The 27,595-nt window shown below is 41.5% G+C and overlaps 1 protein-coding gene across 15 annotated transcripts in view; it reads left to right on the forward strand.

The window, feature by feature from the left end:
* The window catches only part of RERE (arginine-glutamic acid dipeptide repeats), a 402,477-nt gene that overhangs the window by 286,451 nt on the left and 88,431 nt on the right, over nucleotides 1-27,595 (forward strand). For all 15 annotated transcript variants that reach the window (XM_073316831.1, XM_073316829.1, XM_073316839.1 and 12 more), the window contains one exon: nucleotides 2,156-2,254. In XM_073316831.1, coding sequence (XP_073172932.1) covers nucleotides 2,156-2,254 — 99 coding nt within the window. The remainder of the gene's footprint in view (nucleotides 1-2,155; nucleotides 2,255-27,595) is intronic.

A 27,595-nucleotide genomic window follows, 5' to 3' on the forward strand; every position in this document is an offset into this window, starting at 1 on the left:
GGTTTTTATTTCTTTTTCCACCTCTTACCCCAATCCCCTAATTATATGACACTTTAGTCCTCGTTAGGGATCACTTTTAAAATACCTGGAGAAATTCTTTATATGTTTGGTATCTGTGGATTGGGTGGGAGAGAGATGAATAGCTGAGGTAACCTTAGGAGCAGTTCCATGCCATTATTGGGGCTCTGGGTGTGTTTGTTTGGGGTTGTTGGTTTTTTTTATGTTGAACTCCTCTTTGCCTCAAAATCAATGGCACAGTCTGACCTAAGAAAAGTGAGGGTTTGCCCTGTAAGATCACGGTTCAGTTCTAACCCAGGCTGCTGCTAACAAAGGAGCTACCACTTCAGGGCTATTTGGTAAGCTATATAATTGTGCTTTGGTCTCAGTCCAGAACCTACTGTCCTCCTCTAGAAAGGCATTGTCACACTTAACACCAGGTGGCATCTTCTTGTTGGCAGCCTTGGGATTGAAGCAACTGAGGCGATATCCTCTCAAAAAGGTGATTGGACATGGGTGGAGTGATACAGGGATGCTTGGGGAAAGGGCAGTGGGGCTGAGAATATGGGGTGGAAATGGAGAGGCCTTTGCATGGGGGGGGGTATGCTGGGTGATGAGAGTTCAGAGAGCTGAAGTCCCCTCCTGCTATGAAAATAAGCCCGAAAGCTTCTGTCATTAGTTCCTGCTAGTAGCTGTGTGATTAAATAACCCCCCCTTTTTTTTTTGCGGGGGGAGGGGGGGTGGCTGGCTGCTAGTTTTGGTGTGTCCATTACTGCTAATGCTTGCATCTGTACAGGCTGGTCTACACTGAAAACTTGCAACAGCATAGCTACATCTCTCGGGAGTGGGTGTGAAAAATCCACACTCATGAGAGACGTAGCTATGCCAGCCTAACCCCTGGTGTAAACAGCACTGGGTCCATGAAAGAGTTCTTCTGGTCAACCTAGCTGCCACCTGTTGCGGTGGTTGATTACCTATGCAGATGAGAGAACCCCTCCTGTCGACATAGGTAGCGTCCACACTGAAGTGCTACAGCGTTGCTGTGCCGCTGTAGTGTTTCAAGTATAGACAAGCCCCTAGCTACCATTTCTCAGGGAGGTGAGTTAACTACAGCGGTGGGAGAACCCCTCCCCACTGTAGTGTCTCCTCACTGAAGTGCTACAATGACACAGCTGCTGGTATGCTGCTGTAGTGTTTTCCATGTAGATATACCTGTAGTCTCCACACATCATTTCCCTCTCTTCTGTAGGAGTGGAGATAATTGGTTTACTGTTGTCCCTAGGACTTCCTCTGTTTTCCTTTTGGTACATTTTTTCCCAAAGATGTAAAACAGGCTCCTGATCAGTCTCCATGTTCCAAAATCCAACTTTACTTGCATATAGCACATTATATATTTGTCAACTTCCAGATACATTCCCTGATGAGGGCTGAGTATCAGAGCTTTATCCCTTAAAATCTCTGCTGAAAGTGGGCATTTTTTCAACTTTCTGTTATAACTTTTGTTTCTACCAACCATCTGCCTTAGCCTGCCCCCAGCTGTATATATTGATAGTGGAATGTAGCCCCAGCACACAGAAAGGTCATGCACTGTTGAGAGCGCTGTCAGCTTAATGATCCCAAGTTCCTTATATGTATTCCTGCAGCTGTCTCCAGGAGGTGTTATTTTGCTTCTCCATACTTTACCTTGTTCTCCAGCAACTTCTTGTTCTCATCTATGCAATAAAAATGAGCACAATTTTCTGAAGGAGTAAACTTGACTCTCTGTCCTCAAAGCACTTGTTACCTCCAGAATATGAGCTGTTCCATTTGATTAGAGAATATGAATAAGATATTACTGCATAAGATACAACCCCTTTGAAGAATGGTTGTTTTGGTGCCTTTTTATTTTCCTTGGAATGTCTCGTGTTAGAAGTATTAAAAAATGCTAAAGGGAAAATTTACAAGAGACTTCAGAAAGTAGAAAGCAAGTCTGCCTATTTTAATGTTCTCTGTGCTACTAAATAATACTGAGATTACCATCCAGGTTCTGCAAATTTCTCCTCTTTATTTCTACTATAGATACAGTAAATGCAGCAAGCCTCATTCTTATCCCAACCCCTTACTGTTGGTCCACCTCTCCTTCTGTTTGTTGATATAATTTTCCCTTTTTATTATTCAGCTACATGAAAGTAACTACGATGCTGGAAAAGCCCTGCAGCGCTTGGTGAAGAAGCCCGTGCCCAAACTGATTGAGAAGTGTTGGACTGAAGATGAAGTGGTAAGGAGTGATTTATTCTCTTCTGCCATGCAGTTCTAGTTACTTACCACTTTCTTCTGCTCAGAGCTCTTGTTTGAGGGGGTGGGATAGTAACCTGTTGCATGGAAAAAGTTTTCTTCTATTTTCCAAATGAGTATCAGTGGCTAGAGCCTCATTAGTCCAAGGAAAAATAATTTCCCCGTAGTATGTGTCTTGAAAGGGTACAATTACTGTCACCTTGAGAGGATTCCATGGAGGAGATGAGCAATGCTACAGCCCTCCCGCTCTTGGTCCTGCTGCTAACCAGTATCTTTCACAGGCTGGCTGGGCTCCTTGCTTAGCAGTTCCAGTTAGAGGAGGCACAAACAGGGCCCAAGATGCTTGGTTTCATTTTCACTGGTTTTGCCTGCCTCTCTCAGGAGGCTGGAGTGTCAGTGAGTGAGAATCCTAGTCTTCAGTTCATGTTGACTCATGCATGCTCAGTGGTCAATAACATTCCCACTGGGTAGGATTTATTTAAGGATTGGGGCCACCTTCTTCATGTGAATTGCCAAAATAAGGTGTTGTCACAGTTGTTGCTGTCTGGCTATTCAGCGTCCCATGAACCAGAAAGGGATTGTCTGGAAGCTGGTGTATCTGTGTCTTTTACATCTGTCCTAAAGCTCCAGGAGATCTCCCAGTCCCCAAATTGGACTGAATACAGTGTGTCCATCTTTTATCCAATTCCAAGAGTAACATGAGGGTAGGATAACCCTGCTGCAGTGCAGAAGTCCTGCCTGAGCTGACTGGGATTTCTCCAAGTTGTGGGGTTTGGTTGGTTCAGTGACTTTAACATCATTTAGCTGGCATATTTTCTGTGTCTGTGGCCATTTTGTTGACTGTGGGACTATCCCATTTGGTTACTGGCGGGTCATACGCTAACTAGATCTTGTGTTTGGAATGGGATGGAATTGTAGGTGGGGGCAATTGGGTATTGTGCTCCTGTCATGGACCTGTCTTTATCTCCCACAATTTGAGGTTGAGGCTTGTGATCTGCACTAGCTGCCTGTGGGTTTTGGGGTGGAGTTTAAGGTGTTGATACTGTCCTATAATTGGACCTGACTGCCTAGTGGAGAGACTGCCTATCTTCCTGAGCCGTAGTGGTTCAGTTGAGATTGAGAGAGCCCCTTTGGAATAAAAGAGAGGGAGCTGCTATTAAGGTAATGGCCCTTGATCTCACACCCTTACTTGATCAAAAATAGCCTACATTTGTTGGCATCAGGGGATGATGCAAGGTCTGTCTTTTCACAGAATTTTTCAAGAGTGGGATGCTGTTTGATAGGTCATTAGGGAATCTGGAGTGCTTCTCTTCACATTTCAATTGTTGGGCAATTAAGTTACTGCCATTATGAGGTCGCTGCTGGGTTTTGTTTTTATATTGTTTTTTCAAGGACCCTACAGCTTGGGATAGATGCCTTTTTGTGTTGGTTGTAAATGCAAATAAATTAGAATTAAAATGTCAGTTTTTTAAATTGGATAACTCCCTATATAGAATTGAGAGTTTAGCTGTTATGTAATAAACAGTTGTTTAAATTCAGCATTCCCCTGCAGTGTTTGGGATGCAAACACTACAGCATTGCAACCCCTTGCTGTTTGCCAAACTTTGCAGCATAATGCTAGTGCAAGATACTCTTGACTATAACAAAAGTGAAACTGACCTTTTCTCATCATCCAAGTTGAGAGAGAGGCTGAGAGAACACAGTGTAAACAAGGTAAAATAGATCAGATTCATAACATTTTTTCTTTAATCAATAGTGTTGTTAAAGGCATGTCTAAGGAAAAGTGTGGTTTTAAAATGCAATTTCTAATATGACCCTGGGTCCTTTAACAAACTGGGCAGGTATGATGGGCTTCATTTGGAAGGGGTAAATGCTACTTTTTCTAGCTAAGAATTGAACAGCATTGTTCATTAAAACAGGAAGTTCGGTTAGTTTTGTTATTTTATAGTTGTAAAACATATTTATCTTCAAACAACTGAAGACTTGGTTGCAGTTTGTAAGGCACACATCTTCTAATATGTTATAGTAGTGTCATTGAGATAAATATCCTAGGATAAATATCCATGATTATTACTAAACATCTAAATAAAGAAAAATCTGAGTCTGATACACAAAGCGAGAGATAGCATAGCTGAAGTGGATTTGAGCCCGAAAAACCTGTTTTTGTGGACAACATTTACACTTGTTAATTTGTTAAATGGAGTAAATTGTTGTTTTTTTTTAAAAAAAAAACAACCTTGCAGTGGGTAGTACATAGTCTTGTTAATTGAGTTACTAATTAACCTGGCACCAATGTCATAAAATAGACCTGGTTAATTATTATGGGTGAAATTTTCATAGTCCTGTAACATTTTCAAATTATTCAGACAATGGCTGGAGAGAAATTTTTAAAGCTCCAGTTATTTCAATGAATTGTGTGCGTGCTTGCACTCTCCCCGTGTAAACCTTTTTGCCAGAGGTAGGTTAGGTCTAGGCTAGATAAATCTGAGATGAAAGCAGGCATATTCTGAAATCAAACAAAAGACCTTTGTGGTAAAGAGAATTCCTGAAGCCATGGGGTGAAAGAAGATCATGGGCAATGGAAGGAGGTAGAGAACAAGGAGTAAAAAGATTAGAACACAGATTCCTATTAATGTGTGGGATGAACTTGTCATAACATGGCACTTTTTTTCGGTGACCGTGCAGATACCTCTAAAGTTCTGCTCCCCTGTTTTCTGCATTTGTACTGTCCTGTTCTCCCCCCATGCACACGTTCCATTGAATGATTAACTGTGTGCTGCTTTCCTATTTAGAAAAAAGATCTCTCTTCCCCCTCCCTCTTCCATTCCCCCTGTTCTCCCCATGAACCGCAATATGTTGCAAGTGCCATTGTCGCTGCAGCTTAGGGTTTTGATCAGCAGTCAGTGTTAAATGATTGGAGAGTGGAGCCTTGCAAATAAGAAAAACGGCGAGGTTTATTGAAAAGGGAAACATTACTCCAAAACAGCGAACAGTATGAATACAGAATAACGATCATTAAATCTATAAATCACTGTCAGTCTCAGCTCATTTTATATATTTACTTCTTGTTCTATTCCATCCAAGTTTCCAGAAACATTTGGCCGCAATCCAGCCTTGGCAGAGACAGAGACCAAACTGTTCTCTTATTTATAGGGAGTTAAGCTCCACCTTCTGAACTTCAGTGAGTGTTTGTCCCTGATGGACTGCTTGCAGAAAGCTCCAGATTAAAGCTTCTGCGCCAGATCCTTGGGCACTTTGTATGAGAAGAAGGAAACTCCATGCTACCGTTCGTTTTGCTAGAGTGGTGAAGGGTTCATTCCCACACAATGTATGTCAGACCTAGAACTGGTCAGGGACTTTTTCAGTTAAACGTTTTTTGTTGGAAAATGTCACTTACCCAAAAGAGAAACTTTTCATGGAAAAGTTTCAGAGTAACAGCTGAGTTAGTCTGTATTCGCAGAAAGAAAAGGAGTACTTGTGGCACCTTAGAGACTAACCAATTTATTTGAGCATAAGCTTTCGTGAGCTACAGCTCACTTCATCGGATGCATAAAGTGGAAAATACAATGAAGATGGTTTTTATACACACAGACCATGAAACAAAATGGGAATGTATAGGTTTCAATGAAAATGTTGTCAGAAAGGTTTCTCGAGTGCAGGAAGATCCAGCCTAGAATAGCCAATAGGCCTGAGCTGGGATGTGAAGACCTGGGGTCGAGTCCCTGCTCTGCCTGATTCGGGGCAGGGGCTTGATCCGGGGCAGGGACTTGATCCTGTGTCTCCCACATCCCAGGTCATTGCCCAGCCCACTGGGCTATTGGCTGTTCTGTGGTCTCTCATTTTTCATGAACTATTTCGAAAGGTCTCACTTTTGTTGAAGTGTAGAATGAAAACAAATTTCAGAACCTCAAACTCCTTTGCAAAACGGAATTTTTGTTTTCAGGTCACCCCTCGTCAGATCCTTCACGAGTACGTGGCAGTGAACTTCTCTCTGTGCCCTCTTGGGCAACGAAGGAAACCAGAATAGAAATGCAATCAAAATGTCCAAGGGGCTAGAATTTACTCAGCACAAACCTGCAGTCTTTATTCCTCCCTGAAGCAAAACTCACCCTGAAGTTGGTGGGAGTTTTGCTTGAGTAAGGGTTGTGGGATTGGATTAAGTCCATTTCTGTCACGCTGGTTGGTGTAAGCAGTTGATCTTGTTATCAGCATGACCATCATAGGGTGAGTAACACAGCTTCCCATAGCGCATGGTAACACTTAAGGTGTCAGTGACGCTATCTGAATAACACATCTTTGTGTTGTAGCTAACTTTTAGCTCTTCTATGGGCAGTTCCTTGTCCAGAGTTTCAGCCTGCTTCTTTAAATGACAACTTTTTGTAGTCAATGACTGAATTACCAGTAAGAGCTGTCTACTGGGATTAGAATTGATTAAAATAAAGGGTGGAAGTTGTGTTATTTTTACTGCAGATGATGTGGTTACACAGGTTTAGATCAAATTAAATGGAGGATAAAATTGACTAGTGATTGAATTAAGTGGAAGGCTCTGTAAATAGGAAGATAAAGGTTTTCTTGTTTACTCTTGTTTCTAAAACTATGGCTATTTTTAATTCTCTCTTTCCAACATGTAAATTAATGGTCATGCTGTCAAAACCACAGTTTTCCATTCTGCCTTATAAAAGTGACTGAATAAACTATTATACTGTTACATCTATCAGAAGCCGTAACAGCAGCTGTTTCCTGTTTATAAGGGTAGATGCTACACCTGGCAACATAAATCTCCCTTAGTGACTTTGGTGGGGAGGGGTCAGTCTCTTGTAGTCTAGTGAATCGCTTCTACTCACAGACTGTCAAAGAACTGGCACGTGAAGCTGTGCTTAAGCACTTTCTAAATAAGCATCCAGTAGGCTAACATGGCTTCAGCATAATACAGTGAAATCTCATTGCAACGTCAGCTCGGGATGCTGTATGAAAATCAATGCCATCCCCACTTGACATGTTGTTCATTTTTGGGGAGAAGTCAGGCAGCAAGGTTGCTGTTCTGAATGTCCTGCGTTTTGACATAACTGCCGATAATGCTCTCCTTAACACCGAATGCCAGGTGAGACCTGTGCCATGTGATGCTTGTCGCTGCAGCAAGGTCTCAGAGCAGTTGGGGAAGGGAACTGAGTCTTTATCCATCACAGGTGCTCTAGACATGTACACTACATGATATAGAATCATAGAATATCAGGGTTGGAAGGGACCCCAGAAGGTCATCTAGTCCAACCCCCTGCTCGAAGCAGGACCAATTCCCAGTTAAATCATCCCAGCCAGGGCTTTGTCAAGCCTGACCTTAAAAACCTCTAAGGAAGGAGATTCTACCGCCTCCCTAGGTAACGCATTCCAGTGTTTCACCACCCTCCTAGTGAAAAAGTTTTTCCTAATATCCAATCTAAACCTCCCCCACTGCAACTTATATGCTGCTGAAATGAGGTTGCAGTGCAACCAGATGTTCCCATCCACTATCTTAGACCTTCTTACACTGAAACACCCGAAACTTACTTCTGCTCACTGAACTGATACGGGCAGGGAGTCTACCATGGTCCAGCTTGCACACCAAGAGCTAGGATGAGAGTGTCAGTTAAATGGGGTGGAAGGCTTTGTATCAATGCTTTCTTCCAGTTCCTGGGGAGGAGGGAGGACTTGTACCGGAGCAGCCCAGGTGTGGGTAGGTCTAGGTGAGTCTGAGACCTCACTCTCTGGAAACTGATTTACACCACCTTATCCATCATTTCTGAATATAACCCGGGAGGTTATAGCCAGGGATGCTGTGACCAGGAAGGCTAGTGAATGGGGTGACTATCCTCCAGTCTGGATACCACAGAAATGATGGTAGAATGAGATTTTACTGTACCTTGAAATATGCTGTATTGATCCACTCTGTGTAGCTATTAGAAAAAAGATGCATGTTACAAAAGGAAAGCGCATGAAAAAAGAGACTGCATGTGTGATAGCAGTTTTTCAAACAAAGCTTTTTAAAATGTAATTGAAAATATATGTAAAGGCGTCTCAGTTTTATTGTTACTTCTCTTTACACAATCATTTACATAGCAGCTGCTAAATGTAATGGGGAAAAAGGTGTTTGAATATACCATATTAGCTCAGCTCAGCAGATGTCAGATCTTGTAATTAAGAAACAATATTGCATACAGAGTTTGGAGAAAACACTCTTAAGCAAAACTTGGTGGCAAGCTGAGGTCTTTTTATGACCCGCTACAAACAATTAGTCTGGTAGTTTTAAAGGGGCCGAAGGGAGTTAAATGCCAAACTCTATTGAAAATGAATGCGATTGAGGCACCTAAAGCCTCTTGGCTCCCTTTTGGAAAATCCCAGTCTTTAAAGTCTAGTTGCATACCCCTGAAAACATGGAACCAAAATACAGTGGCTCCAAGTGGAATCCTCTCTAGGAAGTGTTCAGGAATAAGCAGTGCTATTTTTGCTGGGTTGAGACTAGAGTGGGACCAGAACCTTTAACTCAAATCCCTAGTGAATTAAAAATAAAAATTAACAAAGAGAGTGTGTGTGGGGGGGGGGTTGCAGTTTCAGCTCCCTACAGACAACCCCTCCCGTGGTCACTGGGTCCAGATCAGACTGAAAATCCAGAATGGGCGGGGGGGGGGGGCATGTTTTACCGTTTGGGTGCTGTGGAAATTTTTCACAAGAACTGATCTCATGAGATTTCCGCCGTCTTGGACCAAAATCTTTTGAGAGCAGCTCTTGTGATTTCACTGCCTGTCTGAACTCAACCCTATGCCTGAGCCAGATCCCAGCACCACTTTGTTTTCACATTTCTAGTTCAAACCAAAAAAGTATCAAGTTGTTACTGTCTGCAAAGGAGAGACCATTTATTTTTGGCTTCATTTATTTAACCAGCGATATGGCATTTGTGGCAGTTAGGTCTTGCATATTGGGATGGGTGTGGGGGGGAGTCAGTAAATGCTGGCTGTTTTTTGGGTAACCATCTTTAGCAGATTTGCATTTAGATTCCTAGCCTTTATTTTGAGTGTGCTGTTTCCCTTTATGACAGGGACCACCAAAATCCATAGAGTTTACTAAAGAGAGAAATACAAATCAGACTAAAAGAACTCCTAATTTATTAGGTTTTTAATTAAACATGATGAACCCATTTTAAATAACACAAAGGCCCCAGGCCAAGCTGCATCTAATCGAAACAGATTAAGTCACCCGTCCACATTCAGATAGTTATTAATTCTGTTTATTTATGCATGCTAGCTACAGGCAGAGTTCGCTGCTGCTGTGTTGCAGTTTATTGCACAGGGGTGCTCTTGCTGCATGGCATTGGGCGGTTAATTAGCATTCAGATGCTGATTATGAAGAACATGGGTGATGCTAATTGAATTCTCTTGAGTTTTCCTTGCAAGGTTCAGAGAAACAGGGTTGAACTGCAGTTTTGCAGTATTTGTTGTGCATTTCACCCTTTGCTGCCTTAAAATGCTGCATTCTAAGGATGGAAAATGCCAGGTGTTACTTAAGGTGAAGGTTTTGTTACTCACTGTGCATCACACACGTTTCTGCTGATGATACTCTGACATGCTTGATAACTGTAGCTTTTATAATAAAATATGCTGTCCTTTAAATATTTTACACTGCTTTTGATGTAGTGTAGTTGAGGTAAACAACCCAGATTCAAATAACCTCTTAAATTTATAGCCAAGGATAGTCAATCTTTGCTGGTGATAATCCTTAATTGGCCGTGTACATGGTTTTACAACTTCATAAATTTTCAAGTATCCACACCTAGCTTCCATTTAAAGCTCATTTGTCACAAATACAAATGAAAATCCTTCTTCCAAAAATGACAAGACATGGCAAACTAATTTCCTAACACATTTGTGAATATTTGCAATCCAGTGAAATAGGGTGGTTGGTTGAGTAATTATTTACACAAAGCACACACTTCTTTGCCCGGCTTCTTTGCGTAGAATCATCTCCAAATGCCACCAAATCAGCCCTTTTTGGCATATCTGCTCAAGAAAACATTGGTTTTATTGTTCATTCCTTTGAAGCCAGGCGTCTCAGATGTGCTGGAAGATAGAGCTGCTTACTGGGGCAAAACTTCCATGAATTTTATTTACTGTTTATGTGGCAGCCATAGAAAATGTAATTCATAGCAAAATCGAAGTACAGTCCCCTGCAATAGCAGGGAGGAGGAGAAGGGGGGAAAAATCAGGGGATCTTTGAAAATGAGGCTGGCATTGCAGGTCTGCATTTGAGTGATCAAGTGGACTTGAAATGTTAAAAGATAAGTAAGTCAGTGTTTGTTTTAAATTTTATATCCACAGAAAAGTAAACATAATGACTTCATGGTGGAGTGAGAGTACCTATTAGCTGTACCGTTCCTGGACTTCATATTTGAACCACATTATCTAATTGCTGCCACTTTCCAAATGTATTTTAATCAGCAACAATTGGAAATGTATTGAAAACTGAACTTGGAAATAGGAACAATCACTAGTCAGTAATATCAAACGACAAATTGTTGCAAGACCAAAGCCACCTTGAGACCTCCTCTCCTCCCACTCTACTGTGAGAATAAGAATGGGGATGCATTGTAGAATTGTAAGGACAGATGTTGTAAAAGTCTCCTAGAAAACAGTTCATCATAGTAAGAAAGTAGCTAATGGAAGACCAAACACTAGCTATATGTTGTGAGAGAGAAGTATTGAAGGAAGTATTTAAATCTATTTATGTTCAATACAGTTTCATTTTTTAGGAGGTGTTAAGTATGCAAAAGTTGTGAAAATAGTAAATTGTAAAACACAAGACACAGAATTCAGGAGAGCTTGACCCAGTTTAAAGACAGGTTTTATACAAAAGACATAAATCTTTTTGCTTATGATTAACTTGCATCAGCGTTTGAGCCAAGCCCTTCTTTAAAGAGATCAATATTGCGTATACAGTACAGAGTTTGTCAGGTTCTTTCGGAAACGAGACAGTGAATTAAAAATCAATTATACGTGCAGAAGTTTGTGTAGGGCAATCAATTTTGTCCTTTAGTTTGCAGAAAGATTCTGGTGTTTAATCAGCTGTAAGAGGAATGAATTTTAAGTCTCCAGCAAATGAGATGGTGCAAAGAGGATGAGGAGGGGGGTAAAAATGAGAAAAAAAAATTAAATTTCAGCATTTCATGTTCAGCAGAGGCTGCCTTCAGGGATAAATCTATAAATCCTGTCAGTGACCTTGGCTTCAAAATGGGTGACTTTACTGGTTTTGCTAATCTTGATCTTTCTACAGCTGCCAGATAAGTTGGCCTTTTCTTAACAATATCATTGTTTTGTTTTGTTTAACCACCATATGTTTCTTGATTCATCATCTCTCTGCCTCATGCAGAATACTTGTATCTATTAAGCACTTACCATATTGCTGATTCCTAAAAAATAATACAACATATTTGTATTGGCTGGACGCCACTGTTGAGAGGGTTATTTGTGTGTGGGGACAGGAAGCTAACCTTTAAACTCCAAATCTAACTCTGCTATAAGCTAAATTATTTATAGGTGTTCTATGTAGTCTTTTTAAATCAAGAGAGGCTTTTAATGCAGAGAGAGACACACACACATTGACATTTTTCATTGTTGCCAAGGGGGAAAATCTGCTGCTTGAAAGATTAATAAATACTGTAACAGTTGATTGTTGAAACCGTGTTTTCCATCTCATTTTCAAGAGTGTCCAAAAAATGGAGATCACTTACTCTTTCTAGCGTTCTCTATCATCTTTCTGCGTTCATTTAAAAACGAGAGCAAGACACAAGAGGGCTTGAGAGATTGCATTTGTTCTCCCATAGGCAAAGTGATTATTTTATAAATGAAGAGGGCCAAAAAAACTATCCTGTGTAGTTTCTTAGCAACAGAGCTGGAGTCAGTTCAGTGTATGTACATAATACATATTCTATGTATAGAAACATTAGTTGTGAAGCTCCATGGTATTGCAGTTGAAACAAAGACCAGATGCCTGAGACGCAGGTAGAAATTCCGTGGTGCCGGAAAAGAAGAAATAGAAATCATGAGAAATCACATGCTGATGGGCTCAGCTACCTTCTTTCCATTGGCCTCTCCCCGTTAAATAGCGTTACTGTCTTCACTACAGTGACCGCCTTTTTTCAGTCTGCGTCTGGAATCTGTTCTAAATCTGATGCCCTTTTTCATCTCTGCTCTTGTCTGAAAGGAACTATTTTAGCAGATTGAGTCATAGCATTAGCACCCTCTATATCTATGATTGACTGTCCAGTATTTAACTGATACATGACTGTATATGAAAGAAATGGAGCCTGTAGGGAGCAGTGTAGTTCTGGTAAATTCTTTGGCGTTAATAGCAGCAGCAAGTCTGCAATACTATTGTCTAGTACCCGATGAACGGGGCCCTACCAAATTCACGGCCATAAAAAATACCTCGCGGACCGTGAAATATCGTCTTTCGTGTGCTTTTACCCTATATTATACAGTTTTCACAGGGGAGACCAGTGTTTCTCAAATTGGGGGTCCTGATCCCAAAGAGGGTTGCAAGGTTATTTGCGGGGGGTATAGCCACCCTTATTTCTGCGCTGCCTTTAGATCTGGGCAGCCAGAGAGCGGCGGCTGTTGGCCAGGTGCCCCACTCTGAAGGCAGCTCCCCGCCGCTAGCAGTACAGAAGTAAGGGTAGCAATCCCATACCATGCCATCCTTACTTCTGACTTCAGAGCTGGGCAGCTAGAGAGTAGCCACTGCTGACTGAGGGCCCAGCTCTGCAGGCAGCAGCGCAGAAGTAAGGGTGGCAATCCCATACCGTGCCATCCTTACTTCTCCGCTGCTGCAGGTGGTGGCTCTGCCTTCAGAGTTGGGTTCCCAGCCAGCAGCTGCCGCTCTCCAGCTCTGAAGGCCATGCGGACATCAGCAGCAGTGCAGAAGTAAGGGTAGAAGTACCGCAAACCCCCCACCACCACACACAATAACCCTCCTCCCCACCCCAACTCCTTTTTGAGTCAGAATCCCTACAGTTACAACACCATGACATTTCAGATTTAAATATCTGAAACCATGAAATTTATGATTTTTAAAATCCTATGATTGTAAAATTGACCTAAATGGACTGTAAATTTGATAGGGCCCTACTTATGAGTGGTGTAACCATCCATCTTTAGTGGTCATGGTGGGACTTTCTGTATTAAGTACAAGTATATTTTTCTGTCCTAATTCACATTAAAAGGAGTTTTTGTATCAAACATTTTACTTAACGTATATATTCCCCATTGCTTGCTTTGTACGTTTTCTTAGTTTCCAAATGTTGGAATTTAGAGAAACAATAACCTTTTTAACCATATCTGTTACTAATAATGTGTTAGATTTTAAAAGGCTCTTAGTTTTAATAATCTACTTTAGTTTTCACTGTTTTCATTATCTAAGTTGAAAGAAATATAATATGTAAATCTATTAACTGGCCTCTGATTTCTAGTCAGTTTCACTTTCCAGTTCACATGCTCTAGAACAGTATGGCAATGTCTGAGGTTGCAAACGATGCACAAAGTTGTTTACTTGCTTGCAAAACTGTTTTTCATGTAATTTTTAAAATGAAAACTCAATGGAAATACTTCTGTTAACCTGGTGTTTTACAGAAGTTCTATTATTTATTATTATTACCGTAAATAGAACAATTTAAATGTTGGGCCAAATATTTTCTTTAGTTTTAAAACCTGTGGCTGTTCGGGAGAAAGCATTGTGTGTTCTGCATAGAGTACAGGACTGAATCAAGAGTCCTGGGTTCTTTTCCTGACTTTCCCACTGATTTATTGGGGTGTCACTTCACTGCTTTGGCAAGGTTTCCTGCTCTGTGAAACAAGAAATGTATTTATCTACCTCTCAGGGATATTAGAAGACTTAAGTAATTTGATGTTTGTGGGGCTTAGACGTGGTGCTGGTCTTTTAGTGCTGTTGTAATACAAGCAATAAATCACAGTAAAGCGCTTTACATAAGAAATGGGCTATAGAAGCACATAGTATTATTTCAGGTTAGTATAGTCAATTTTGATAATTGACAATAGGGTATATGAAGCCTTTCTTTTTTAGCTAATTTGTTCAAATCTAGGCCATATCAGTATTTACTAAAAGGGGTTACCATTGGCCTATGTGGAGTTGTCCTTCTGTCCACTTCCTGTGACACAAGTATGCACAATTCAGAAACCACCATCCATTTATCCTACTGGTGGTTGTTAAACAAACAAAAAAGACAACAGAGCCAGGTCATACTGGTCCCTCCAACTTGGCCAGACAGTACTGGAACATTGATAGATCTCTCTGCTGCTCCTACTGGTACCCTTACCATACTGTGTCAGGAATAGTTTTGTCCTGCATTCTGGGCATGGAGTTTCTTCACTTCTCAGCTTGGAAGATGCTGGCTACTTCTCACATGACATACTGTGTAGAAGTACAGGAGACTGCTGCAGTCTAGGTAATCATCTATTCTGAATGTCACTGAGGAATGGAGGACATTTTCTCTCTGAAGTCTGAGTAGCAATCTTTCTCTGTATTCCATGCCCTTATTGTCTCTTTTTGGTGTACTTGCACTTAAAGTCTCTCTGCCTCACTTTTTCTGTCATGGTGCATCTGTCTCCCATCTCATATCATCAGCTGGTGGACAGTTCTGTCTTCAGGCACCCCACTGTCAAAAGACAGGGCCAGACAAAAGGATGTTGCAGTAATCAAGACACGAGATGAGTCTGGGTGAGAGTTTTAGCTGTGTGGATGGAAGGGAAAGGCGATACCTTAGAATTGTTATGTAGAACGAATGGGCAAGGTAAAGCCATAGCCTAGAGGTGAGGACCTAAAGATCAATCGGAGTCAAAGATGACACCCAGCTCAGTATCTATAGGTGTGCCATAGATTGATCACACTGGTTGAGAGAGATCCCTCACACCGTAAAGGAATGGGAGCGTTGTGATAACATGCTGTTAGTCAGTAAGGAAGTCCTGGTTAGAGATCACAACTGGGAGTTAGGTATGCAGATTTCCATTCAGTTTCAGTGGGATTTGAGTGCTTGTCTCTTTCTTTCAAAAAATTCAGCATTTTAAGATTGCAGGCTTTGAGCATGTGGGTAGTGTGAGGAAGAGAATGCACTTGAACTGCTTAGGAATTTTTTTACCATCGTTCCAATCTATAAGCAAAATACAGTGGCCCAATACCAGCAAGTAATATGGAGGCTGACAGCTCAGATTAAATAAGGAAAATCCTGGGGGCTAAGCACCGGCTGCAGAAGGTTTAGGTCAGGCAGGTTCAGGATGGTTGAAACCAAAACTTCAGATCAGCTGCCAACAACTGTCACGCGTGGGTACAAAATTAGGAAAATCTGTGGTTAAACAGAATTTAGAAGGGAAGGGGGAAGAGAGAGACAAGGGCAGATACTGTGTTCTGTGCCATGTGCTAGTTTATCTTCTTTTGCCTTCTGACATTTCCTAATGGATTTTAATTAAAAAAATTATGGCTAGTAAGAGGAGATTCTGAAGGCTTCACGCTCTCTAATTTTCCACCTAGTGGCAAGAAATCATGTTTGCAGCAGCGCTTTCCGTACTGAGCTGCAGAAGATTTGTCATATGGTTCCCACTAGCTCGGCAATTCCCACTGAAATAAGATGCTGGTTTAATAATAAAAGGTAGGCATCTTCAGAGATTGGGTTAAATAAATAGTAAGTATTTCCATATGCATCAGGGACTTCCCATCAAAGAGAACCTCTCAGGTACAGGACAGTAATGTGATGGGAGTGGCTTCCAAGGGGAAGAGATACTATGCCAAGTGCAACTATGACATCTTGAGAATGAGTGTGAGACTGAAGAAACAGCACCCAAAACTGTCAGCTCCTTCCTTGTCAAATCATTGTTCTACAGAGACAGGTAGTTAAACTAACACGCTGTTCTCATTGAGTCATCAGCAGGAGAAACAATACTTTAGGCTCAGGTAAGGCCATTGTGTTAAGAAAAGAAAATTGCCTGTCTTGCAGGTTTAAAGGCACATTGTACTCCACGGGCTGCCCATACCTGGCAGAGTCACTGGGGACATTACACTTGGTTTCTGTATCATTTTCCTTAGCATCACCTGTTTCCAGGGAGTTGCAACTAAGCTTCTTTGTTTCATTCACTGAAAGATGAAACCACCTCTCTCAGGTTGTCAGTGGCTTCATTCTCTGCCTTCCTATGATAAATCTCATTATCTGCTGATGATTCATGTAGACTGTGTGGAGAAAAGGGTTCTGCCACATCACCCTCTACTAATCCAAACTCTTTGACTAAAATAACCTCACATCACATTGCATCCTCCAACAGGTTTTGTCCTTTAAGGTTAATTTATTAACCTATTCACGAAGGCTTTGTAGCACAGATTTTTTGAAGGTATTAGGTGGTGTGTTCAGCATTGCAATGCCTAACTGATTTAGGAGCCTAAATCTCGTTTTCAAAGGGGATTTAGGCTCCTGAGTGCTGAGCACAGCAACACCTAAATACCTTCAAAAATCTGGGCCTGTAGCTCTTGTGGTTAATCATGTATTACCCTGGATACATGCAGGACAGTAATTCTGCCTGGGAGCTTGTTGCAGTGCGTAGCATACTCCTTTTAGTTTTGATGTTTCTGGAGGTGGTGGCTTTTGTCCGGAATAGCTCTCCAAAGGCATTTTGGGGAATAAAGGAGGTGGTTGTTTTTATGCTGCATAGGAGCCACAACACTAGCAAGTGCTGAGCATCCACTCCTAGTGAAAACAGTGAGTGAAGGATGCCCAGCACCTGGCAGGATTAAGTCATATGTGAAATGAGAATTGCTGACAAAAGGTAGAGCAGTTTACTCAGAGAACGGGTGTGGATCTCGCGCCACAATAAATAATCACCTTTTTTTTTTTTTTTTGGTAGTTTCAACAAAAATTTGTGAGCTCCCCTCATGGTGCTGCAGCAGTAGTTGATAAAGATATGGTGCTAGAGCAGTGCTGAATCTATGGAGATAAATGCTGCGCCGTGCTGAAATGTGAAGCCAAATTGCTTCCTTGGCCCCATTAGAAACATGGAAGGGAATAGATCCATTTTTGCCAAATAGCAAAGGACAAAAATGATTAGGGAAGTAACGTTTCTTTAGTCTGGCCTCCCAGAGAGAATGTGTAAACAACTAGGAATTTGAAGAAAAGAAAAAAGGAAATTAACTTCTTAACTGGCTTGTAAAGGATGCAACTGCCTGGATGAGAGTCTGGATTAGCAAAGGGCTATTTGCCATCTCTGTGAGGTCCATTATAATAAAGGCTGTTTTGAATTACAGCACATTCCTCTAGCTTAGAGCTTCATTTTTAATGTTGAGGGAGACATGTTTTTAACTAGTGCTACAATTTTCTAATGGTTATGCAAAAAAAAAAAAAAAGAGAGAGAGAGAGAAGAAAAGCAGCTTTGTCTGTCGTCACTGAAATTGCTTGTGGTCCTGCCTGACATCTTGTCTGTGACTTATTTAATATGGACTGGTAGCTGCTGCACTGGAAAATGACAAAATGCTTTTTCAAATTGGTATAGTGACATAGTTCTTGCTTAAGAAACTCTGATTACTGTTACAACATGGACGCTCTGTGCGCTTATTTTTTTTTGCACAAATATAAGCAGCATGAATGCCAAGATACACCTCATTTCCAACTTCTTCTTGCATGTTAAATTTTATTTTTCTAATCTTCCCCATCAATAGCAGTAATTCTTTTAATCTTTGAGATGACATAAAATGCATTTTAATGAAGCAAATTATATAGCTTTGTCTTTTTTGTGCATAAACGGGGCGGCCATATTCAATTAGGCTGAAAAATGATCATTTGTTCTATTACAGGCTGTAACAGAGCGGGTGAAAAACCCATGATCCATCACTAGTTGCTCAGCTTTGTTACTTAAATCACTTGCCGTTCTGTCAGTGGCTCTGAATCCTCTGTGGGAGCCATTATTTAATTTAAGTTTGTGGCTGTGTCACTCGTTTGGTAATAGGCTTCTTCTGCAGTAGACGTGTACAACCTAAATATTAATCATGTTTTTCTCCATCCAAAGTTCCTAATTAGTTAGAAGGGTAAAAAGAGCCAGTAAAGCTAATTACAATCCTATCATAAAAAGAATTTTAGGAGATAGCATAGCAGTTTGATCCTGAGAGGCATGGAGCACCCTCCGCTTGTGTTGATGTCATTTGGGGTTGAGTGCTCACACTTCACAGGGTCAGGTCCTAAGAGTTCAGGCTCATGTAAATGACTTAACATCTGGGCAGATGTGTGGTGCTCCAGTTGATCATTGAGTCAAATTTCCTTTAAATTTGAGGATGGAAAATGCCTCCTTAAGAGAATATTTATTGCTGGGCAACTAATATTGTCTGAGTCCCTGTGCGGTTTTCTCTGGCTATATACATGGCATCCAGTTAAGTTTGTTTTCCTCTTTTCTTGCCTGCTGTTCTGTAAAAGAAGGCATTTTCTTGACCAGCATGTGTGAAAGCTGAACTAAACCTTGCTGCTCCTTGTCCAACACTTCTTTTGTATTTTCATATCGTTGTGGTTTTGCATATATTGTGGAATAGACCCAACATGCGCACAGCCCCTGGAGTTGTGGTTTCACTTCAGCTTTTGTTGGCTTCTTGATATCTCACCCTGCTGTCCTTCCATTTGTGCCTGATCCATCACATGCTTTCTCTTCCTCTTCCCCCTCCGTCTCCACTGTACCATGTATTCAAAGTATCCTCTTAGATTTATATAGCTTTTAGGCTACGCTGGGAGATTGATCAGGCAGTAGCTCATGCATTTAGAGGCACCAATAAGCATGACACTATATTACCCTCCAGTGAGTTGGAATAATTTCAGGCACTCAAATCAAACATTCCTTTTATTATGAATCAGGAGGGGGGTGCACTTTGCTTCATTTTGGTACATATTTTAGGAATGAATTTTTCTGTGGTGTAGAACTGGACAATATCGTGAATGTCTGGGCAGGAATTTCAGCCCCCACCCCAAAAAAGCAAGCATGTTGGCTTTTTAAGCCCCATCTGCTGATATTCCCTTTATGCAGTAGATGACTTGCTTATTCTTTCATTGTTACTCCTTTTTTCCTCTTATTTGTGGGTGACCTTTTCAAATTTGGCACAGTTTTTCCAAAACTAGATGTTTTTATTCAGAGCCCCTTACACAAAAGAAAAGGGAACTTATGAATCATCTGCTTTTTCAAAACTTTTTATACATTACTGCCAAGCTCACTGAATGAGCCAACATCTTCCTTGGTAATTGGATGGCTGTGTTGCAGGAGTATATCAATTACTTTGTTGAGATCTTAAATGCTTTCGACAAAAGGATAATGGAACGAAGGGGCCATGGCGTGGCATTCTCACTGTGTCATGTAAGCCCGCATGAGAACCCGAATCCTCGTGGAATGGGACAAACTAGTAAGAATTGGTTTTGCTAATTAATTCTATCCACCTTGGTTGTATCCACCCTGCTTGTGGCTCTCGTGCCTTAGGGCACCAGTCCTGCTGCTGTTTGAAGTCTAGCAAAACTGTCAAAAGAATTCAGTGACCTGAAGAAGGGCTCTGTATAAGTTTGAAAGCTTGTGTCCCTCACCAACAGAAATTAGTCCCATAAAAGATATGACGTCACCCACCTTGTCTCTCTAATATCCTGGGACCAACATGGCTACAACAACACTTCATCCGATGAAGTGAGCTGTAGCTCATGAAAGCTCGTGCTCAAATAAATTGGTTAGTCTCTAAGGTGCCACAAGTACTCCTTTTCTTTTTGCGAATACAGACTAACACGGCTGTTACTCTGAAACTTCATACAGTGAATTCAGTGACAGGATTAAGCTCCCAGAGTAGGGGGAATATCTGTGTTCGGTCTGTTTATTAAAATACCCGAATTGTGTCTGGTCCAAATTTAAACAAGACTTGGAAGAGAGGTTTTAAACTGCAGTTTGGAGTTTCAGATCCTGAAAGGACTCTTGCTCTCCAGAGTGGGAAGTTCTCTGCCCCGCTCTTCTAAAGTTAAGGAGAAGGCTACCCATGTGGTTTGGGTCTATGTACTCTTTAAAAATTGAGATAAATGTATTGCTCCTACAAGTTGCTGCATGGATAGCTCTAGAGCCCAAATCCTGCTGGCTGAGATTTTTAAAAGTGACTAGTGATTCTTGGGCATCACAATTTTTGGGTGCCCGTCCTGAGACCTCTTTAAAGGGGCCCTTTTCCCCCAGAGAGTGGGTGCACAGCACCTCCTGATCCTTTAGGGCAGTGGTTCTCAACCAGGGGCTCCCTGGGGAGCCACGAGCAGGTTTCAGGGGTCCACCAAGTAAGGCCAGTGTTAGACTCGCTGGGGCCTAGGGCAGAAAGCCGAAGCCCCACCATATGGGGCTGAAGCCGAGACCTGAGCAACTTAGCTTCACGGGGGCCCCTGTGGCATGCGTTCCAGGCAGTTGCCCTGCTTGCTACTGCCTAATGCAGACCCAGGCCTTTATATGCAGAAAAACAATGGTGGCACAGCTGGGCCGTCGAGTTTTTTTTTTTTTTTTTTTTTTGTCGAGCAAGTTGGGGAGGGGGCCTCGGAAAGAAAAAGGTTGAAAACCCCTGCCTTAGGGTGTCTCAAGTTGAGCATCCAAAATCAAGGCACCGAGAATCACTTCTGATACTTCTTGGTCCTCCGTGTACAAAGCCTAACGGGTACAGCCAGGGTGGTGGGAGCAGCAGTGCAAGTTGCCCACCCTGCCCCTTACTGGTTCTGGAGAGGGATGTAGTGCAGTCTTCATGGCCTATTCAGATCCTTGGCCTCTTTGCTAAAACTGTCAACGCGAACACCAGTTGTGATGTCTGTCTCTCCACTGGGAAATGGGCTGAGACCCCCAATTCGTTGTCCATCAGCCATTAAGTAGCCAGAAGATGGTAATGATTTTGGCCACTACTGGCTATGGCTACATTCGAACTGTTTTGTGGGGCTCTGTATTTTGTTACCAGTCTCCTGAGCCATCCAGTCCCTTGGACTTTTTAACCTCTGAGCATGTGTTTATACTTAAGATAACCAGAGCGTCTGTGGTGGGGGTCCTCAAAAGTGGGTGCTGATCTTGAGCCTCACTCTGTGGTAATCAGGCTCTATAGACCAAGCTTTCAAAAGTGTCATTTTGGGAAAATCTCTGTTTTCGGGTGCCCATTTCATATCCTTTGTACCTGATTTTCTAAAGTCCTGAGTATCTATAACTTCTGTCAAAGTTAATGGGAACACTAGCCAGCTCAAGATATCCAAAATTGGATATTCAAAAACGGAGGCCCCTAAACCAAAGTTTTCCAGTCTTGGGCCACCACAGGAACAGAATCTAGGTCTGTCTCTGTTTTGTGTCTTAACCACAAGACAGTCCTTCCTCCAGAAATAACATTTTCATGGCAGACTATTTCTATTGTGAATAATGTACGATAGCACTAAGAACCCATAGAATTATGTGGGAGGGAGGGAGTTTGTGTTTGAAATGGGGAATGGTCTCCCATTGAGAGACAACTGCGAGATGTGTCCCTCTTACAAAAGTTATCACAGGTGTTGTAAGTCATCCTCTCCTAACCCTTAGTTTGCAGCCAAAAGCTTGAACTCAAACCAAGTGTGGTGGGTTATTTACTTTGACAAGTCATCCAGAGAAAAGAGATCTGCATCTCAATTTGTATGATTTCCTTTGGTATTCTTGCCAGCATTGTGTCTAATTATTCTTGGATTTGTCCTTTGCTCTGAAGCAGAGGAGCTCTTGAGGTTTTTTTGTTTATTTCCCCCATATCAACTGCAGAAAGTCACTCTTTAGAGGTGGAAATAGTCTCAAGAGTAATTGACAATAATAGTCCAAACCCCAGCGGAACAGTATTTCTGCAGTAGGGAGCTTCCATTAGAAATACTGTCCGAGTCCTGAAAGGATCACAGAGCATATTTCAAGAAGTCTGAATGCAGCTTTTTTGCGTGTAATGTTTCAAACTGAGTGATTTAAAAAAAAAATGTTTTTAAAAAAGAGAAACTTCAGACTTCCTTTGCAGTGTTACTTTAATAAATGGATGTGCATTTAGGGACTCGATATGTTTTGGATAGTGAAGGGATAAATCTTGTACAAGGGGGAGAAAAATGAAAATATTGTTCTGGTGCTTAAGTAAAGAACCCAAGTAATGATTTGTGCAATACGCAGGTTGGTGATTAACCTTATGCTCTGGTCTTGCTGAACTATTGCTTATAGGTTGGGGAGAGAGGTAGGAGGGCGAAGGTGTACGTCTGTGCTCACTCACCCATGTTATTACTTGGGACCAGAATGGGGCACTTTAGTATCTGTGATTTAATGGAGCTCTGTAGTTTTGTGTGTTTGCAGGCAGTGTGTTGTTCTTTAGTTTATACCATAAATCCTTTAGTTCAAAAATAAAAAGGAAATTAAAATCACGGAAGGAGAAAATATGAAAATGTGCTCTTATTTGCTTTTCTTTTTATATTTAAGGTCAGTAACAATGCACGTGGGGCATCCGTAGCCCTGTGAAAGGTGGCTGAGGTCCTCCAAAGGAAAAAGTCATAACCTTAAGCCTCCTCTGAAATCATTGTTGGCTGTGACACAAGAACTTGGAGGTTGAGTGGGTGAAAGGAAAGGAGGGAGATCTCAGAACGTGTCTGAGTTACACAGAGGGGGATCTCCCTTGGGAAAAAAGGATGCCCAATGGTGTTACTGTTCATATCTTGCGGAAGAGCTCCTGTTCCGGTTTAATTCATTTCTTATATTTCCCTATTTCTATATTTAGAATTTTTCCTTGATTATTTCCTTCCTGGGCAGAGTTAACTAACTGTTGGAAGCTCGAGTCTTAACGACCGAAAGCAATTTGGCACATGCGAACGTACCCAATTTATGTGAATATAAAACTAACAAAAAGGAGCTAGTATTTAATGGGGTATTAGGACTTCTGTTTTGTCAGTTCACAGTTAGGAGTGTTTGGCATGTCTGATTTCTATGAGTGCAAATTATATCAGAGAGAAGTATTTCCAAACCATTTCTCCAGTTTGAAAGGTAGCAAGTACACCTAGGGAAAGTGCAGGGGTGGGGAGTGTTAAGGTTTTTTTAAGTTTTGGTTTAGTTTCAACATGTCAGAAGGCACTTTATCCGATAGCTTCATTTTTAAAGGTGGTTTTAAACAAGCCACAATCAGGAGCGAATCTGTTCCTGCACAGGAAAATCTAATGTGAATTATAATCAACAGCTTTATTATTGTAGTGCCTCTTGGCAGCAGTAAATTATTCTGTGTTGCTGGGTCACAAACATTCCAGGCCTCTGGTTTCGGGTTTTTTTTCTTTAAACTCTTAGGATGCTGTTGAAAAGGAGCGCGCGCGCGCACACACAGAGTTTGTTTACAGCTTACATTACTTACCCGGTTGTAAAGAAAACAGTCCTCCCCACACAAACGCAGGTTTTGGCAATAAGGTGTAGCCTCAGTTCCCCTGTGCTTTAATCTCTCTCCATGTGTAAAACGGGAATAAAAGCTAATTGTGAAATGATCCATTACCTTCGGAGGACTACAGTAAAGCAAGCTGTTCGGTTAAAAGGGTGGATGTGTGGGGTAGTGCAGTAGCTGGGCTGTATAACAGCATCCCTATCCTGCAGTTGGATCCACCTAGGTGAGCTCTTGTGTCCATCTGAGCGTTAATTCCTCTGGGCAGGGATCATCTTCATTTGTATTCCTTGTACAGGAATGAGCCCATTGTGGTCACTTAAATATAAATAATATGGGTGAGACGGTGGAGTCTGTGTCCTTTTTGGGTGGAAGTGATTCATTTGAAGTACCATAATGAAACAATTCCCCATGTGTGTTTGATAAGGATACTCTCTTCATACTCCTATATAGAAGAGAGAAATCAAATAACCGGAGGGATTTTTTGCGTTTTCAGCCTCTTCACAGTGCGGGACTTGTTGCTGTCTTCAGCACAGATCCCCTTCTGAAACCTGCTGCTACAGAACTTAACCACCAGGGGGTGATCACTCTAGCAAAGGCTTGGGAAGAGAAATAGGTTTTTTTCAGCTTATTCAATTTGAGGGAAAATAGATGACGGACAAAGCAGCCTTCAAACAGACATGCCCATTCCTCCTGGCCTCTTCGTCGTCTTCCTGCAACATAGGGCCAGGCAACTGTAGTAATGTGAGGTTGGACAGTGATGCTTGTGGTAATCCACAAATTGTGTTTCTAAAGGGCCAGAGTTGCTTTTCAAATGCCCTTTGCTTTCCTTCAGCTCTGGAAAGTCAGCGTCTTCCTTTATTTTTTTTTTCCCTTCTGCTGCTTTAATACCCAGTCTTTTTTGATATGTGCATCAGCTTCTGATGTGCCACTGCAGGCTGCTCTTAGACCAGGTTTCTCGGCATGCTGCTGACTTTATCTCGTTGACAGGATCACATTTCTGTTGCCATACACCCTGTGATCGCAGCCTCCCCACAGCTCTTTAACAATTAGTAATTGAGCGGGACGTGTGCGTTCATTACAACCGCCTTTTGATTCGGATTTTACAATCACGCAGTGTTGAGCACAGAGTGGAGGCAGGGGAGGCACTTCTCTGAAACACATTTTTTGACAGAGAGAGAGGTCTGTTGTTTCAGCCACTTGGCTATTTGTCAGCAGTTCTCAGACTTCCCTCTTGTGTTGGTTGCTTGGCAACCCGGGGCTGGAGCAATCACACCGTGGCCAGTGCATTTCCAAGAGCAGGTTGGTGGGTGATTTATCGGTAGGGTTGTGTGTTGGTGAGCCTAAGAGGCAGGAATGGACCTTTTAACAGGAGCCGACATGAAACGTGAAGGCAAGAGAGAGGCTGACTTGAGAACATTGTCTGGGGAGGTGTGATGGAAATACCCAGAGTCAGTAGCAAGAGGGGCTGCAGTTAGAGCAAAATAAATGCTCTTCGTTTAGAGATAATTGATTTTTGTTTGTTTGCTCTTTTGGGATGAGGTTCTTGTCTAGGATTTCACGCAGAAAACTGGTACTAAGTAGGAAATGAATAAAAGATTTGCAAACTGCTTTGGGTGAATCTGAATGTGAAATCTCTCTCTTTATAAAAATAGTCCTCCTAAAATACTGCTGGAAAAATAAAGCTGGGGTTAGCACGTAAGGTTAGCAAGCAACAGCCTGATAGCCCTAAGCCCACGGGCATGACAGAGTCGTTCTCTTCTTCACCAGCCTTGGAAAAGCCTTGTAGCCATTGTGTCACCTTCAATATCACGTTCTGTCTCAAACTGATTTTTCAATTGATCCATCACAGTACATAGAAGAGAGGGGAGGAAAAGGGGAATTTGATCAACTGGCATTTGAGAAGTAGTTTTTGTTTGTGGCTAAACTAAAACCCTCTCCCCTTAACCCATCTCCAATAAAATAAACTTAATGAAGTTTGGATAACCTTTAGCAAAATGCCCCACTTCAGTTTCTTCTGCTAAAACATGAGGCTTTTTCCATTGCAATTATAATCTGGGCAGGATGGTAGGTGAATGAAGCAGTGACAAGAACAGCATTTCAGGCATAGCTCTAGAGGAGGGAAGGGGAGAAAGGATGATTAAACCAGTTTGACCTCTTAAATAGCATCTTAAATACTTTATTTAAAAAAAATTAAATGTGTTTGAAACTAGAAATCCCACTCTGCATGCAGTCTCATTTAGCCAACTGTGTATGCAAATGTGCTATTAATGTGTTTGCATTCAGTATAAATATACAAATCTAATCTGTTTATATATGTAATTTACACACAGCTGTGCTCATGCTCACTCAATACCAATATTTTCAGTAGTCGAGAGGTATCATGGGAGATCTATTGTTCCAAACAAAAGCTTAACAGTACAACACCATGGAGGGGGCTCATTACCATCCCATGATCCTTTGGCATTCCCTTGAGGGAGGGAGTCTGCTTAATGTCTGTGTACATGTTATATGTCTGTGTATATGGCTACAGATATATAGAATACATGGGCTCTAGAGGGAAGGTGTGCGCCTCTTTCTTATGTATAATATTTGTGACATGAATCCCTGTGGTATTTGAGGTCAGGTTTATTTCTTTGTGTTTGAGAGAGAAAATCCCTGGAAAATTAATCCTTTTGGGAGTGGAAGCTGGATTGTTTAGCAGCTTTAGACCCTGCAATAGATTCCTTGCTCTTCATTTTGTATTTTCCAGAGTTATCTGGGTGACACTGAGGGTGCTTTGGAGATGTTGTTTGTATCCTTTGAAAATTTTTAACTCCTCCTCCTAATAGAGACCAGTCTGTAATGCAAAACCATCAAAATGTTATATGTATATTTTAATTGCTACATATGTTCAGGAGGTTTGTAAGCATCAGTGAAAGCCACTTTTATTTTATTAGTGTACCACAAAGGCATAGGGACCAAATTCTACCCTGGTGTAATGGGTGTCTCTTCATTTAAATCAATCAAGAGAAGAAATCACTGGAGAAGCACACATTCACACCAGGGCTGAATTCAACCCTTTTCTGTTGCTGTACACTTTGCAAAATGAAAATGGGGCCTAAACTGAGGCACATCTTTCAGATGGAGGGAGGAGTAAAAGGGAATTATTTTTAATTATCCTCCCCTTCTTTTCTCCTCTTCTCCCTCCCCCCCCCCCGAAAAAAACAAACAAACAAACAAAAAACAAACTAGTGGACTGGGACCTTATGAACTTTTTCATGACCTAGTTACAAACTATTAATACACAAGCTTCATAAATGGATGGATGTGCAGTGCTTAAACTACAGAGGCAGGAGAGAGGCTGTTATAACATGAGAGAAGAAAAATGTCTTAATCCAAGTTACAGTTCTGCAGTTAGTGTCAGGTTATTTTAATTCTGGTGTGGAACTGAGGAGCGGTAGCTGGCAGTTTTTATTCCTCTGTTCCTGCTTCAGCTTCTTAACTAGCCAGTGCTCGTTTTACTTGCAAAAACACTGAAGCATATTTTCTTATCGTCACTCTGTGGCAATGCCTTTTGAAGACCAGAAATAATAAAAGAACGTGAGTGTCGTGACCATGGTCATCTAAACCACTGGCTCTCAACCCTTCCAGACTACGGTACCCCTTTCAGGAGTCTGATTTGTCTTGCAGATCCCCAAGTTTCACCTTACTTAAAAACCACTTGCTCACAAAATTAGACATAAAAATACAAAAGTGACACAGCACACTATTACTGAAAAATGGCTTACTTCTTCATTTTTACCATATAAAATAAACCCACTGGAATATAAATATTGTACTTACATTTCAGAGTATCGTATACAGAGCAGTATAAACAAGTCATTGTATGAAATTTTAGTTTGTA

This window comes from Lepidochelys kempii, chromosome 18, assembly GCF_965140265.1.
Source record: "Lepidochelys kempii isolate rLepKem1 chromosome 18, rLepKem1.hap2, whole genome shotgun sequence".
Lineage (NCBI taxonomy): Eukaryota > Metazoa > Chordata > Testudines > Cheloniidae > Lepidochelys > Lepidochelys kempii.